The 15,640-nt window shown below is 49.8% G+C and overlaps 1 protein-coding gene and 1 long non-coding RNA gene across 2 annotated transcripts in view; one reads left to right on the top strand and one right to left on the bottom strand.

Annotated features, from left to right (window-relative positions):
• The window catches only part of LOC109292578, a 20,711-nt gene extending 14,829 nt beyond the window's left edge, over positions 1–5,882 (bottom strand). The window contains exon 1 of the long non-coding RNA XR_002096149.1: positions 5,596–5,882. This is a non-coding gene — a long non-coding RNA (uncharacterized LOC109292578). The remainder of the gene's footprint in view (positions 1–5,595) is intronic.
• The window catches only part of LKAAEAR1 (LKAAEAR motif containing 1), a 15,345-nt gene extending 615 nt beyond the window's left edge, over positions 1–14,730 (top strand). The window contains exons 2-4 of the mRNA XM_019510086.1: positions 8,414–8,749; positions 11,785–11,907; positions 14,552–14,730. Of these exons, the coding sequence (XP_019365631.1) occupies positions 8,414–8,749; positions 11,785–11,907; positions 14,552–14,614 (522 nt within the window). The 3' untranslated portion in view covers positions 14,615–14,730. The remainder of the gene's footprint in view (positions 1–8,413; positions 8,750–11,784; positions 11,908–14,551) is intronic.
• Positions 14,731–15,640: the final 910 nt, after the last annotated feature.

Genomic DNA, 15,640 nt, shown 5'->3' with positions numbered 1-15,640 from the left:
CCCCCCGCCCCAGGGCCTCTACTGCAGCTCTGCACCCCCCTCCCCCCAACCCGACTCTGCCCCCTTGCAGGGCTCTCCCAAGGCTGGGCCCAGAGGCCACCAAGATGGACAGGGCACTGCTTTGGCAGTGGTGTCTCCACCTGCCAGCCTTGTCTTCTGCTTCCCTGAAGCCCCCCTTGCAAGCTGTCCCGGCTGGGGCAGCCCAGCAGACCTGCGTGGGGGCCGGGGGGCTCAGCTCACCGGTGAGAACGGCTTCCTGTGGCGCCAGGGGCAAGGCGCAAAGTGGGAAAAGGGAAAAGGCAGGGGGAGAAGAGTCCCAAAGTCACTTTTCCTCTCCCTTTGGAAGCAAAGTGTGTTTTGATTAGCTCCGAGCTAGACTTCTCCCAAGACGGGTCTCCGGGGCTTAGATCCAAAGCACCACATGCACCACGTTCGAGAGAGCCATAGTTTGCAGTGCACGCCCCACTGGGGTTTTTCTTGGGGTGAACAGCTGAGGTTATGTATAGCATCCTGGAAACCAAAGGGACCCCAAACTTCGTGGGGTGAGGGGGAGAAGGAGGAGAGACAGAGGAACTAGCTCCACTGGTGCCTGCGTTTTAAAAGCTCAAACAGCACAGCTGAACGCTGGCAATGTGGGCAGCTTTCCATCAAGCTGCAGGTCCTGGAATCATGTCATTGCCTGAGTCACAGCTTGCATTTAAAATAAGTCCATAACCCTCATAAGTTGAAGGCTTAAAGAAAACGTGAACAGCAAAGGGCTGCAAAGCACATGGCAAGTAGAAGGAATTCAAAACCCGGGAGCTACAGCTAAGCAAGGGCACAAGAAACCTGCCCATGGAAAACTGCAGGGAAAGATGCCCGTGGGGGGAAAGGATGCCTTTCCAGGGAATGTCTCGCCAGGGGAAGTTGAGTCTTGGGGAGTGAGGAGTTAAATGAAGATTCCCCCAAGCTATTCCTGAAGCTATTACGTTTTGCCCGCCACATCCCTCTCTCAGGGGCTTGCTCTCTTTAAAAGCAGTTGCATTTTAAGCCAGTCTCCGGAGTGCGGCAGGACCGGACTCGTGATGTTTGAATGCTAGGAACTGGCAGTTGTGTCTCAAGGTGAAGCTAGTGCCTTTAGAAACGACACGTGAGCCCTCTAAAACCATACTCTCCAGTCCACCAAACTGGGTTCAGTCCCAGCGATTTTTCACCGAGTGCGATAGCACTGCACAGAAGAAATGTCCCTACCTGTTTTATCCAACAGCTGGGCTCATCCTTACAGGTTCCCTGTGCTAAAGAAGGGTCTTTGGCTACGTGCAACCCCGAGGGCTCCACCAGATCAGCTGAAAGCTCACTTCTAATTCTGTGCTCCTGTATATTATTACTAATTAATGCCCCTCGAAACTTGGGTGCCGACGTGGGGTGGCCAACTCTGTTTGAAACTATTCCGGGAGGTTTCATCACATGATGTAATGACATCAATGACTTCACGTCAGGAAGGCAAACGCACATGACTATTACACTTTAAAAGCCCACCAGACAACTGTATAAATCTGATTCAATGTTTAATATTTATTTTAATGAATGCCCTGTCATTTATCTCCCGGGTGACTCTCACCGGTCTCCTGGAGATTTATCTCTAATTCCTGGAGACTCCAGGGCAATCCTGGAGGGTTGGCAACCCTATGCCTGCACGGAGGATGAGCTCATTGGAAAAACTAACTCTAGGTGGGCCAGATTTGGTGATGTTGCTGAGGCACAGAGCTCCCACAAAGCCAGCAGCGCTGCAAGGGCCGGGTTGTGGAAGTGTGTTTTCGCTGCAGTGGACCCAGGTGAGGGCACCTGCAGGTGGGTGCTTGGTTTAGTGAAGTGCAACTACACTTGTGCATGCTACAGAGCTGCTCTGTGGCCGAACGGGTGTAGCACCATCCATGTGGAGTCTGCAGGAACCCAAGCCAGGCAATAGGAATTTTGGTTGTCTATCATGGAGCTTATCCTTACACTAAATGTTTCTGCCCTAAACCTGTTTTGTGGTGTCTGGGGGGGCGAACTTCACTGTCCTTCCTGAGTCCGCAAGTAGAAGCATTCCCAACTTGCCAGCCAAGCAGACCCCCCACAACCCACCCACGCACCCCTTGCTCCTCCCTTCTGTCCATCCCACCCATTAGGGCAGGGGTGGGCAAAATGCAGCCTGGGGAGCAGATGTGGCCCACCAAGCCATTTTATCCAGTCCATGGGGCCCCTAAAAAAATTAGAAAATTAATATTTATCTGCCCTGGGCTGCCTGTCATACAGCCTTCGATGGCTTGCTGAAACTCCCTCTGCCCAAAATAATTGCCCACCCCTGCATTAGGGGCATGGATCCAGGTCAGGAGAAAATCTTGTAGAAATCACTTCAGCCAAAGAGCTTCCTGTTCCCCTCCAGTCTGAGGCCTCCAAATGATGCTTTTTTACCTGCAAAATGGCAGCTTGCTGTTTGATTTTTACCAGCAGGAAAACCAATGTTCTTTTATCCAGGACCACAGGAGTACACACAAGTGACCAAGGTTTGCCTTCTCTAAAGAAAGTGGCCACACATTCAACCTCATGGTGTGGCCATTACATAGGGAGAGAAGCGTATGCTTTAAACCTCAGTGGGCCTGTTTCTGCCACCAAGTCAAAGCCAGAAAAGTAAAATGCAGAATTGCAGATCGTGCTTGTATACTAAGCTCTGTTGCCTTTCTTTATTTGGTCATAGTTTATTAGGAGTTCAAAGGGCCTACAGAGCAGGCTTAGGAAATGCAGTGCTATTGTTATTATTATTTGTGCCATCCATCCTATTGCCTAAGTATTTTATCCTCCTGAATTTCAAAGCACTTCCTTGCTAATCTACATATATACATGCATGCACACACACACACACACACACACATTATATATAGATATAGAGAGAGATATACATACATAATATATCTATATCTAGCTATCTATCTAGATAGCTAGATATAGATATATCTAGATAGATAGATACACACACACATTGGTGGTGGCATTCCCCAAAGTCAACGATGACATCCGTCAGGTTTGATGGACCTGAGGTGACTGAGGAGCCCAATTCTGGATGCACACGTTCTTCGGCAATGGGGGCATGTTGTTGCATGGAGGAGTGGGATTCACAGCCCTGGGCTGGTCTCCTTCTCCTTCCTCTGCTGCCGCCATTCTGCCTTGGATTCAAGTCATTGGGCCTCAAAGTGGTGCACGCCTTGGTGGACCAGGTGGTGCCACGCTAAATGGTCAGCAGCTTGCTCCTCCCAGCCATTGGTGTCGATGCCTCCGTGCTTGAGGGCAACCTTGAGCATATCTTTGTACCGTTTCCTTTGGCCGCCCTTTGAGTGTTGGCCAACAGAGAGCTGGGAGAAGAAAATCTGGTGAGGGAGGCAGTTCTTGGACATCCAGACACAGCGGCCCATCCATTGGAGTTGATTTCTCAAGAGCAAGGCTTCAATGCTGGTGGATGCGGCTTCATGGATGACGCTTGCACTGGTCCAGCAGTCCTCCCATTTGATCCCCAGGTTTCGATGCAAGCACTGCTGGTGAAAGCTCTCGAGGGTCTTAATGTGGCATCAGCAGATGGTCCAGGTTTCACTGCAGTAGAGGAGGGTGGTCAGCACACACGCCTTGTAAGTGAAGACCTTTGTCGACTTCCAAAGGCCTCTGTTTTCAAAGACCAATAGCACTACTTTTCTAAAAAGGATAATACAGTCTTTTGGGCCATTAACTTCAGGACTCTCAGGGTGCAAGTTGGTTTTTTATTTGATCCTATGACACATTCCCCCAGCATACAGGTGGTTCTTAAACGAAGGCAAACATTGAGCACCCCTATGTATTGCTGTGATTGGCCCAAGAAAATACCAAAACAAATTGGTCCACATGAAATCTAGTTAAAAGATGTTATATTTCCCATATTTCTGCTTGATGGCATCTCAGCAGCCTGGAAATGAAATCCTTTGTTTCATTGCACATCTCTTAGACCCCACTACTCCTACACCCGACCCACCATCATAGCACTTGGACTAACAGTTTATGCATCATCCTTGAACTTTCAGGGTAATTCATTCTCCAAAAAAATAAGTGCACTTTAATTCAAAGGTATTAAAGCAAACTAGTTTTCTTTCCAGTTTAAAAATAGTTAATAGTTAAAGTGGGTTTGAATAACCACGAACACTAATGCCATGAATTAAAACTGTTTGGATTAAACAGCTCTGTAAACAACTAGGTGCGTGTAAAGCTTAGTTAGCCTCATGTCAGAACAAACCTAGGAAACAACATTCAGAATTAGACCTCAGTCTTTTGATTAAAAACAGACACGGGTACATTTTGCGAACTCCCTGCACACAACAGATATGCAAATCTATATGCAAAATACATGTGGGCCTCTGCATGCATAATCGGTATGCACAGTTACCAGGACTGTCGCTACAACTGTACTAACTGACTATGCAAATGTCTGTTGGAAACTGAAAGTGATTGTACATCCAGAAACAGGTTTTACATATGCAGTCAGTGGAACTGCAGCTATGTGCGTGTGAAACCTCATAACCTACCCGCAACGTTTAAAAAAATATGTTCAGTGAGGCGTAGAGGTTTAGCCACGTGACTTCCACGAAGGCAAAACGGTTCTGTGCAACCATGGCTGAGCCTGCACACCACCACAACAATTCAGGGCAAAGAAACAAGCCTAGCTGAACCTTGTTACATGCCACTGTTTGGGCAAATGAAAGGCTTGAATTCTGCAGGACTTGCTTATTCGCCCAGCTCTACCTGCTTGTGTTTCAAGCATTGCACCAGTGAGTCAAAGAGGACTCAGAGTGGGTGGGTACTTTACCAAATTGGTTGGTAAGACTTCAAAAGTTTCAGTTCCTGCACATGGTTTTGTAAGAACAAACACCCTGAAGCAATGAGTTACAAGGCAGTTTGCTCGTCTTTGGGCACGAGCCATAAAGACTTCAAATAACAGCCGCGCAAACAGTTTATCATAACGCACCCGGCTCCTCTGGCACCAGAAGCTAAATCTAGCGCTGGAAGCAAATGACATATGAACAGGAAAAAGACATGGGTTTGTACGTGTCTGAAATCCCAGTTGCAGCATCCACTGCGATCCTGAAATAATACCACTTCCTCTTTCTCATCGGTGGCATCCTGAGCGATTTCCTGCCAGGGTTTTGTAAGAGCAGCAGCAAATAAAAGCAACCGTCTCTGAGACAAAGCCATGCTCTGCCTTTGCTTAGGCCCTTCTCTTTACCATCTGGTTCAAAACCACAAGGTAAACAATCAGACATTTTCGAAGCCGTCTCCCTTGAAGTCAGGGTAGTTTATCTCAGTAGTCAAGATCTCTCCCCGCAATTTCTTTTTCTTGTATGACTACAGTCACTGTAAACAGAGCACAAGCTCTCTAGCCAAAAAACACATTGTCCCTATGGCAGCATATATGTAACAGCACACATATAGCTGTTAGCCAAAATGTTCCTGCACCCACCGCAGCTAATTTTCCAGCTGAAATAATTCAGTAAGTCTAATGACATCAAGCAAGTCCTATTTTACATCTTCACGGGCTGGGTTTTCTTGCATGCACACCAGCCTCTGGCTTCTTTACTATTCAGTCCATCCAGGAAGCGCACGCAGCAACTGCAGATGCTTCCTCAGCCTGACGAAGGGCGTTTATACCCGACAGCTGGCAAAGAAGAATTGTCCCAACTATTTGAGTTGGTTTAATCAAAGAGATCAGATTTACCCAAAGGGCCTCGTCTGCCTGTGTCCTTAGACCACCACAGCTACAACCTGCACCCGTTCAAACAAGATGGGTGTTTCCTACCATGGGATTGCCTTTCACCTTTGGCTGTTGTGAAGTCCCCCACACCAAAGTCACTGCCGACTGCAAATGAATACGGTGAAATTTTCCACACACCATATAACTCTCCTACTACCACAGATATGCAAGCCCTTGCTTCTTCAGGGCTTATAGCCAAAGGAAGAAGGGATGCTAAATGGCTTCTGGGGTTCAAGAAACCAAAATCCGCCTAGCTTGTCTCCTTTTGGCTCCCAGACTCTCCCAAACAGACTCCCCTAAACTCAGATTCTCTTTCATATTTAAATTGGCACCCATCTGCCATGCATGGGGTTGCTCAGCGCACAGCTGAATTTAGCCCACTTAGCAGGACTGTGCTGAGCCTTTTCTTGGAAGAACGAGATCTGTCCACTCACGAGCCTGCCGCGGAGTCTCCACCTGCCTTGTCACAGCTCGAGACAAGCAAAGCAATAATAGCAGGAAGAAAAATAGCGCCTACCCTACTACAGCCCTAATCCTTCTCCCATGCCCATTTGCATGCATGTGATATCAGGTGAAATTCCTCACTTGCACTTCAGTTTCTTGGCAGAGAGCAACCTAAAACGAGCCCCACTGACCCCAGCGCATCGGCTATGTGCTATTTAATAGCTCTGCTCTTCGAGTAGCGTCTTAGTTCCCTGCCTGTTTAATTCAAAGCAAACTGTACTGAGTCTCTTTATCGACCATATTTCTTATTGAATCAGCCTCCAGCTCTGCAAGCAGGAGGGGAAGCCGGAGGGGTGTTAGCCGAGGCAGCACTGTGGGGCCCCGAGCCAGGCTTGCTCCTGACCAACATTGTTTCCTGTGGTAAGGAGAGTTTCTGGTTACCGCAGACTGGCACATATCAGTGCAGAAATCCCGGGCCCAGAGAAAGAAATGAGCACTGAGCAGCATTGCCTTTGCTTAACTGTCCCAGAGCTGTGTGAAACGTGCCGGTTTACATTCGCATGGGTTGCTAAAAGCCTTTTGAACCACTGGCTCGCACAAGAGTTGATGCCGGCTCCTTCCTCTGTCTCACCACTTCCCTTTATATGCTGCATTCCCAGCAGCGTCCACATTTTGCCTGCTTGTGGATAAAATCTCTGCCTGGAGTTGCCTTCCCACCCTGACATCTTGAACGGGTCCAGCTGGGCTCTGAACCGAATTAGACTAAACGTGACACCAGTTGTGCTCTGGCTTGACCATGAAGCATTTGCACAAGCAGTGCTTCACTTTGGGACGGGCTGGGTTCAAGAGCTGTCATTTCACTCCGAGGCTGGTGAAACAGCCCAGCTTTGAATGTCTTTGGTGGCGACAGCACATGAAACATGAGGACCTGGGGTTTAGAGCAGGGAGTCTCTGCACCAGCCTCCCCACCTGCTCCGCCGACGCCATGGATATCCATCAGCAATGACAAGTGATTAACGCAGACGCAGCCGTGTTTTAATCCCAGCTCCATCCCTCGTCATCTCAAGCAAGTCAATTAACCTTTCTAGGCCTCTGTGAAATGGGGATCGTGACACCTGCCTACCTCACAGCGGCGTTTAAGGATCAATTAGTTAATGTTTGCGGACCGGGTTGAATGAACGCGGTGCTTTATGAGCGATAGATTTCTTCCCAGTTAACGTCCCTAAATTCATAGCAGACCACAGTCCTTTCACCCTACAAAGGCCTCCCTTTGCGGCGTGAAAGCCATCATCCTTAGCCAAGGAAGGATCTCAGAAGGACATGAGCCTCGGTGTGCTGCAAAGCTCCTTGGGCCTCCCATATATCCAAGCTGAGCACAGCCACAGGCCCTTGAGGCCAGGACTGGTCTGAAAACATGCTTTTGATAGCACATTACACCACACGTAAAAACTGAGCTTCAAATAGTTGATGCCGGAAAACAATCGTCTGAGCATTTCTGAACAGCACCCCAAACAGGCTTTTAAGAGCCTCCAAGGAAAGCAGGCATCAGGCAAGATGGCTTTCTATTAGTAAGGAGGAGGTTTCTAAGACATGCTTTGGATCAAAGCACTGGACATTTTACTCTGCAAGTGCCCACCACTAACTTAGAGCAGCCAACACCATGTCTGAATCTTCTCCCTGGGTTTGGAGGACAGCAATACAGCACTACACTAATACCGATTGTGCAAAGATGTGCGCAAAGGAGGACTGGAACTTTATTACTGTGATTTATATCGCAGTGGGCCCCACCAGGATGCAGCTGACATGAGGGCTGCATTTCATTCAGCGCAGGGCAGTCACATGAAGAGAAGCAGTCCTTGTCACCAAAACCTTGGAGAAGACAGATGTAGGATAAGTGGGGAGACGGAGGCACAGGGAGGTGATGGGAAGATACTAGGGGCAAGGAGCAAATCAGCAGCAGACCCAGCTCTCCCGAAGGTCAGTGCTGTGTTCAATGGGCCATGCCAGGTATCCCACTGATAGCTCTACACGGTACCAGCTAAGAAGCTGGTGCCTGAGTCCTGCACTCAGCCTAACCCACCCTGGGCCGGACGGGGCTTTCAGTCCCTTCCTCACATGCATAGGGTATCCCAAAGCACTCCTGCCCACACACACTCTTACAGCTGTTTTCTCTTTCCTTAGACAGCATCAGGTGGAGCGAGGTTGACCACAAAGGGCGCAGATGCTCACAAAAAGAAAATTCCTCCTGCCCCCAGGAAGAATTTGCTCCCATTTGAGGCAACCGGCATGTCCCCGCAGCAGCGCTCGCAGTACCTGGCGTTCGTGGAGCCCACCGAGGAAATAGTGAAATCCATACTGGCCTCTCCTGTCACTGCAATGGAGAAAATGGCCCCGGAGTACATCAAGCGTAGCGGCGATGCAGAGCAAAAAAAGCAGGCCAGGGTCATCGGACTGCTCAAGGCCGCAGAGGCCAGGAACCGCCTCCGAAACTTGAGGCTCCGGTTTCAGGACTTGAGAGTAAGTTCACTTCAGGGCGTTCACCATCCAAGCTGGCTGGACTGGGATGTCACAGCTCCCTTCTGCACCCTACACCGACTTGGCCCATTGCCTAGGGCTGGAAGGGACCTCAGGAAGTCACATCTAGTCCAACCCCTTGCTCTCTACTGTAGCGCTCTGACTATGCCTATGCACCCATTCACCCCTCTGTCATCCCTGCATTATCCCATTAGATTCAAGAAAAGGAATCTGTGCATTTAGGACCCATTTGTAAAACAAAAAAGTCCAAATCCTTTTGCTAAACGTTGGCTAGGAGCTGCACCGTTGCGTGCATGTGCACTGGTGCGTCTAACGTTAGAAGACAGCTACCCCAGTGGTGTGCGTGGCTGTCAAAGTCGTACGTGCAAATCACCCATGATGGATCCGTAGCTGGCAACTTGCTTCTGCAATTACTACAGCTTAGTGCATGCAGAGGTGGTAATTGGCTGCACAAATCTTTTGGAATCCTCTTGCTAATTCTCATCACAGGATTTGAATCCCTGGAAGGAGGAAAGGGTGCGCGTTTCTCTACATTACCCAATTTGGGGTGAAAAACATCACGTCTCTAAGGATGGGCTGTCATAGTCCTGAAAATCATGAAGGCTTCAGGCTCCTGGATCCCTTAAACACTTAGCAAATCCCATCCTAAAACCCTGTCATACCTGCCAGCACGTTTCTTCTCCTGGCATTTACTACAGTAGTCCTTCCTGCTTACAGCTGCAGACGGGAGTTTCTCTGCTCATTCCCTGGGAGAAAAGCAACTCTGGAAAAGTTACTTATTTTAGACCCTACAGCTTCAAGGGAGATATTTTTCCCTAATCCCAAACTAAATGATATCATACTTGGCTAGGCCTGTAACCATGGCACTGGAGTTATTTATGACTCTGGGATTAATGCTATAGTTAGCAACCTTGGAACAGGGTTTCTTCTATGCTACTGTCCAACTGCTTCCCTCCCCCAGCCCGGGGCTACTCTGGAAAGCAGGACAGCATGTCTCCAGGGGGTCTTGAACTTGCAGTAAACAGCATCAGCCTCTGCTGGTTTCCAGTGCCTGTGTACAGAGGCACATCTTCTAGCACAACAAAGGCCTTGGCACTGAGTCTGATGGATCTAATTTTGTTGGGCAGCTTGTTTTTTGTTGAATTTTTTAAGTGAATGTTAGTAGCCATGAGTGGGCCTGGATTAATGGTGCACAGAAGAGGCAGCTTCCCCACACGCCGCTCGCCGGCCATGACCTCAGGGGACCAGCTCCTGGGCAGAGAGCGGAGTTCAGTCTTTGTGTTTTGGACACGCTGCTAAGGCTGCTTCAAAGGAGTCTCTTGGTAGTGATGGCTTGTCTGGGAACTAGACTGACAATCCCCATACAGAGCCCTCAGCGGAGATGCCAAAGGGACCCCAGCCAAGCAGACAAGAGCAGAGGCTGATGAGAAAGCCGCTTGATGCTAAATCCAACATTGGATGTGTGCTCATGATGCTACGGTGTTAAATGCAACATTGGATGTGTGCTCACAATGCCACATGATGCCAAATCCAACATTGGATGTGTGCTCATGATGCCGCATGATGCCAAATCCAACAATGGATGTGTGCTCATGATGTCGCATGATGCTAAATCCAACATTGGACGTGTGCTCACAATGCCGCATGATGCTAAATCCAACAGTGGATGCGTGCTCACGATGCTAAAGCCAATGTTGGACGTATGCTCACAATGCCGCATGATGCCAAATCCAACATTGGATGTGTGCTCACGATGTCACATGATGCCAAATCCAACATTGGATGTGTGCTCACGATGTCACATGATGCTAAATCCAACATTGGATGAGTGCTCACGATGTCACGTGATGCTAAATCCAACATTGGACATGTGCTCACAATGCCGCATGACGCTAAATCCAACATCGGACGTGTTTTCACGATGTCGTGTGATGCCAAATCCAACATTGGACGTCTTTTCACAATGCCGCATGATGCTAAATCCAATATCGGATGAGTGCTCACAATGCCGCATGATGCTAAATCCAACAGTGGTTGTGTGCTCATGATGCTAAAGCCAATGTTGGACGCATGCTCACAATGCCGCATGATGTTAAATCCAACATTGGACGTGTGCTGACGATGCCGTGTGATGCTAAATCCAATGTTGGACATGTGCTCACGATGTCACATGATGCTAAATCCAATGTTGGATGTGAGCTACAAGTGTTAGTGAAGTGTCAGGTCTCTCCCTTCTCCCTCAGTCATCCCTAAGGCTTGAAGCCACAGAACAAGGCTGGGATGATCTAGGTGGGGCTGGTCCTTCTTTGAGCAGGGCATTGGATTAGATGTCCTCCTGAGGTCCCTTCCAACCTAACTTTGCAATGACATTTTCTATGATGCTATGAAAAGCAGAAAAAGGCCAGCCAAAAAGACATTTAAAATAGAATGAGAACAGAGAGAACCCAAAGTGAAAACACAGAGGGAAGGACAAGCAAACGAGAGCAAGGAGGACAGAAACTAGACAGGACGAGGGTAACACCATGGGCCACCAGACTGGAGCACTGATTCAAGGTGCCCAAAGGCTGCCTGTGCATCTGAAGAGATGGTTTGAGCAGTCCGAGGGATTGAGTGGTTGGAGGACACGTCTGGGATAGCAGTGGGATTGTCTGGCCGTGGCAGGTGACTTTCCCTTCCCCGCATCACTTGCATGCTCTCACTCCAGGTAAAATGCCATCGTGTCAGTTCAGTTCCAGAGCACGGGTCAACTCATTCAGGCCTAAAAGGCCTCAAACCCAACCTGCACAGCAGACAGATCCTGCAACCCCATTCGGTTCCCTGGCCCCAGGAATAACATCAAACTCTGCCTGATTAATTTAAAGAACAGTGGGACCAATGGACAGGGGAGGGATAGTGCAACTCCTGTTGGGAAAAGAGCAGGAAGGGGCTTGCATTGCGGGCGTGTTAGACCCACCTTGCTACAACCAACACAATTGCGTACGTCCTCATTTTGCCTTGCTTTGTTTTTTTGAACACAGGCGCAGGAGATCAATCACCTGATATCCTGCCAGAAAACTGCCCGCGGGGCGCTGAGGCTGGAGGCGTTTCTCCCGCCCCGCAAGAACATGCAGAAACTCGCCGATTGCTTGGACACGGTTCAGGTATGTCCAGACATGTGCCAGCACCTGCACTATCGTATCTCTCCATTTCTAATTGAAGGGGTGGAGACTTAGCTGGGAAGTTCCTCTCCAAATACCTCTGGTGAGCCATGGGCAACTGAACTGGAGATTGTAAGTAGGAAGAACCAGAGGGCTTGACACAAGATTTAGCCAAGCATCAGGCCTAATGGGTTATATTGGTCCAGGGCAGAGAATCTGCTCCCAGCTTTGCCCCCGACTCACTTGGTGACCTTGGGCCCATCACTTAACCTCTCTTTGCTGCAGGTTCTTGTGTTACCTATGGCACTTCCATGTGCTTCACCATCCACGTCTTTCCCATGAAGCATGAGAATCACAGTATCATAGAAAATGGGGGTTGGTAGGGACCTCGGGAGGTCACATCTAGTCCAACCCCCTGCTCAAAGCAGGACCAGCCCCAACTATCTCATCCCAGCCAAAGCTTTGTCTACCCAGGTCTTAAAAACCTCCAAGGATAGAGAATCTACCACCCCTCTGGGTAGCCTGTCCCAGTGCTTTACTACCCTCCTAGTGAAAAAGTTTTTCCTAATATCCAACCTCAACTTCCCTTGCTGCAACTTGAGCCCATTGCTCCTTCTGTCATCTGCCCCCACTGAGACCAGTCCAGCTCCATCCTCTTTGCAACCCCCCTGCAGGGAGGTAAAGGCTGCTATCAAATCCCCCCTCGGTCTTCTCTTCTCCAGACCTAATAAACCCAGTTCCCTCAGTCTCTCCTCACCAGGCATGTGCCCCAGACCCCCAAACCATTCCCACTGCTCTCCGCTGGACTCTCTCTAACTTGTCCACCTCCTTTCTGTAGTGGGGGGCCCACAACTGGACACAGGACTCCAGATGTGGCCTCCCCTGTGCTGAATAGAGGGGAAGAATCACTTCCTTCGATCTGCTGGCAATGCTCCTCCCAATGCAGCCCAGGATGCCGGTAGCCTTCCTGGCAACAAGGGTACGTTGGCTCATTCAGCTTATTTTCCACTTTAAACCCTAGGTCTTTTCCTGCAGAGCTGCTGCTTAGCCAGTTGGCAAGCCGTAAAGCTGTGGTCTCCTATGGTCTTTCGACACTAAGGCTCCCCAGAAACTTCCCACAAGGCTCTCCCCCATCTCTCAGGCACTGGGTTTTTAACATGCAAAACCACTCACACCCCCGACCAGTCAACACCCCCCTAGCAGTGACTGCAGCATAGCTGGTGTACAGTATATGGCTAGTGAGAAAAGGTTCTTTGGGTAGATGTGAGCTCTTTTATTAGACCAACTAAATAGTTGGGAAAATTGTTCTTTGCAAGCTTTCGGGCAAAAACACCCTTCCCCAGGCATAGGGAGAGTGTGTTGTTCAACAGTCCTATGGCTAGGGCAGCATTTGGGAGCCCCTTGGCAGAGAAAAGGTACCATTAACATCACTGTTCCCAGAGCGAGGGTGCCCAGTATGGCTCAAATGAGCTAGCAGACCAATCCGTGATAAAGCGTCTTTTCCAGTTCCCCACCTAATTATGGCAGCAGAAGCAAGGAGGCCCTGCATGAAGCCTCTTTGCTGCTAGCAGCCTGTTCCTTCCTCCCTATTCAAGACCATTTCCTTGACAGTGACAGCTAGCGTACAAGGCTGTGAGGCTGGGCTCCTCCGACTTCCCTGCCTGGGCTCCCTCCCCCTCCGCCAGCATTTGTAAACACGTCTTTCTGCTTCACTCCTGACTGCCGCGAGCAGATTCCTGAGATGCAGATACAGGCGAAGCCTTGGAGCGCCGGGGAAGGCAGATAGGCTCCCAGCTGTAACAAGATGCAACTGGATTACTGTGCAGACAGCATGCAAACACTGAGGAATGGCACTACTAGCAAAGCAGCCCCTTGCCTTTTCAGGCACCGGTACCAATTTCTCCATCTCGGGGCATCTCAGTGGTCCCAAGGGGCTCTTCCCTCCTCCGATTCATTTGCAAGCAGTGCCCTGCAGTGTACAGTGCAAGCTCTGTAGGGTTCACACCTCAAGTGATGCACAAAAAGGGTCTCTAGAAATGGTCCTTCCAGACATGGGATGAGGCACGGTGGAGAAAGAGAGAGGGGAAGCACTTGTCTCCGCTGTGCTCTGCTTTGGTGCATAAGGCAGTGTGTAGGGCTGCCACTGTGACATCTCCCCCCCATGCTACCAGTATTACCAAGCGAAGCAGAGTGATGTCCCATGGTTACGTCTACATTCAGCTGCCATCAGTGTGGGCACCTCTATGGCTCCAGCTGTGCTGCCCAGGGGTGACATGCACACTGGAAAGGCACCAGCTGCTGAACGGACCATGCCAGATGTGCAACTCCTCTCCGTGCCCCGCACCAGTTGCCGGGGTGGTAGCAAGAGCCGCGGTGTGCTCAGCACAGGTGGAATAACAGCCGGCAGAAAGGAGGGCTCTGCTACCGGAGAGGGGCTTGGCGTACATGTTCAAAGCTTTGCTGGCAAACCTGGATTTCCGCCGGCCGAACTTTGGAGTGGAGTCTCAGCCTGCGGCCGTCTTCATTTCTTCCCCCGCAACTAACCTCTCCCTTGCTTGCAAATGGGACGGCTTGGACCCCAACGGTTCTGCAGGAAGCACCGTGCTGTGGTGCCACCTGTTTTTTGCTTGTTCTCTTTGTTTTGCAGAGAAGCAGGGTGGAGGAAATACTAGAAGATAAAACTGGGGAAATATTCATTCGCAGACCTTGAAACTTGGACGGACCGCATGAGGAGGTGGCTGAGCAGGGAACGGGCCCTGAAGGGGGGAGGCAGTCATCTCAGCTGCTGGTAATTGCTGTCTAATAAATTATTTTGGTTTCTTCTCATGTGCATCCAAAATATGCAACGCCTGGCGTGCTTGGGAATGAGGGGGTTCAGCGCTGGAGGCCGGTTTCCAGGCTCTTGTCGCGCAGGTGTCAATCCAAACCTATCTCACTGAATTTGATCCGGCTGTGTGTGGGTGTCGCTGAGGTTAGACCCCAACACTGACTTCCGCTGCCCCAAGGTGCTCACATGAGCAGTTGCAACAGCCGACCCTTTAGTGTGAAGCCAAGTACTGCTTGACGCACTGATTCGCCGCTTTTCCTGCTCCTGGGTGAGAAACCTCAAAACCACATGCAGCCATTTCATACAACGGCCGCTGGGCCTCGCCGTCATACAACATGTACAACATCGTACAACTTCGTGCCAGACCGCTGCTGGCTCTCCCCACTGGACTTGACCTTGCCCTCAGCCTCCCTGGCCAGTAGACAGGACAAGACTCCTCGGTATGCTTAGATCTCTCCCCAAAACGCCCTGTAGAAATCAGTATTTCAAATAAAAGATGAGACACACAACAAAAGCATTGTGGTTTCATTCTTATTGCTCCTTTTGAGAAAGCTCCTGCGAGCTTAGGAGCATCTTGCTGCCTCCATCATACTTGCCACCCGCAAGAGTTGGGGCATTTGAGGAAACAGTGGGTTTAGCGACATGATCAGAGCAAGGGAAATAATGGGGAGAAATTGCCTTTTTATTGAAATAGGGCTGAAAACAAAATTAAGGTGCGTTGTGACAAAGCTGTGCTTCAACTGGCTTGTGCAACCAGGCATTGCTTTTCCCTCCCTGCTTGCACCAAAGATTTCCTTCCCTTGAGATGCGTCATGAGTTCCCCTCCCTAACCCCAGGGAAGACATTCACTGGCCCAGAGAGATCCCCCATCACATCCCAGCTCCCAGTTGCTCCCTACAGCCCCACTGG

The sequence above is a fragment of the Gavialis gangeticus genome, unplaced genomic scaffold (genome assembly GCF_001723915.1).
Source record: "Gavialis gangeticus isolate Ggan-Ray unplaced genomic scaffold, GavGan_comp1, whole genome shotgun sequence".
Classification (NCBI taxonomy): Eukaryota; Metazoa; Chordata; order Crocodylia; family Gavialidae; genus Gavialis; species Gavialis gangeticus.
This window is presented reverse-complemented; position numbering and strand designations above follow the sequence as displayed.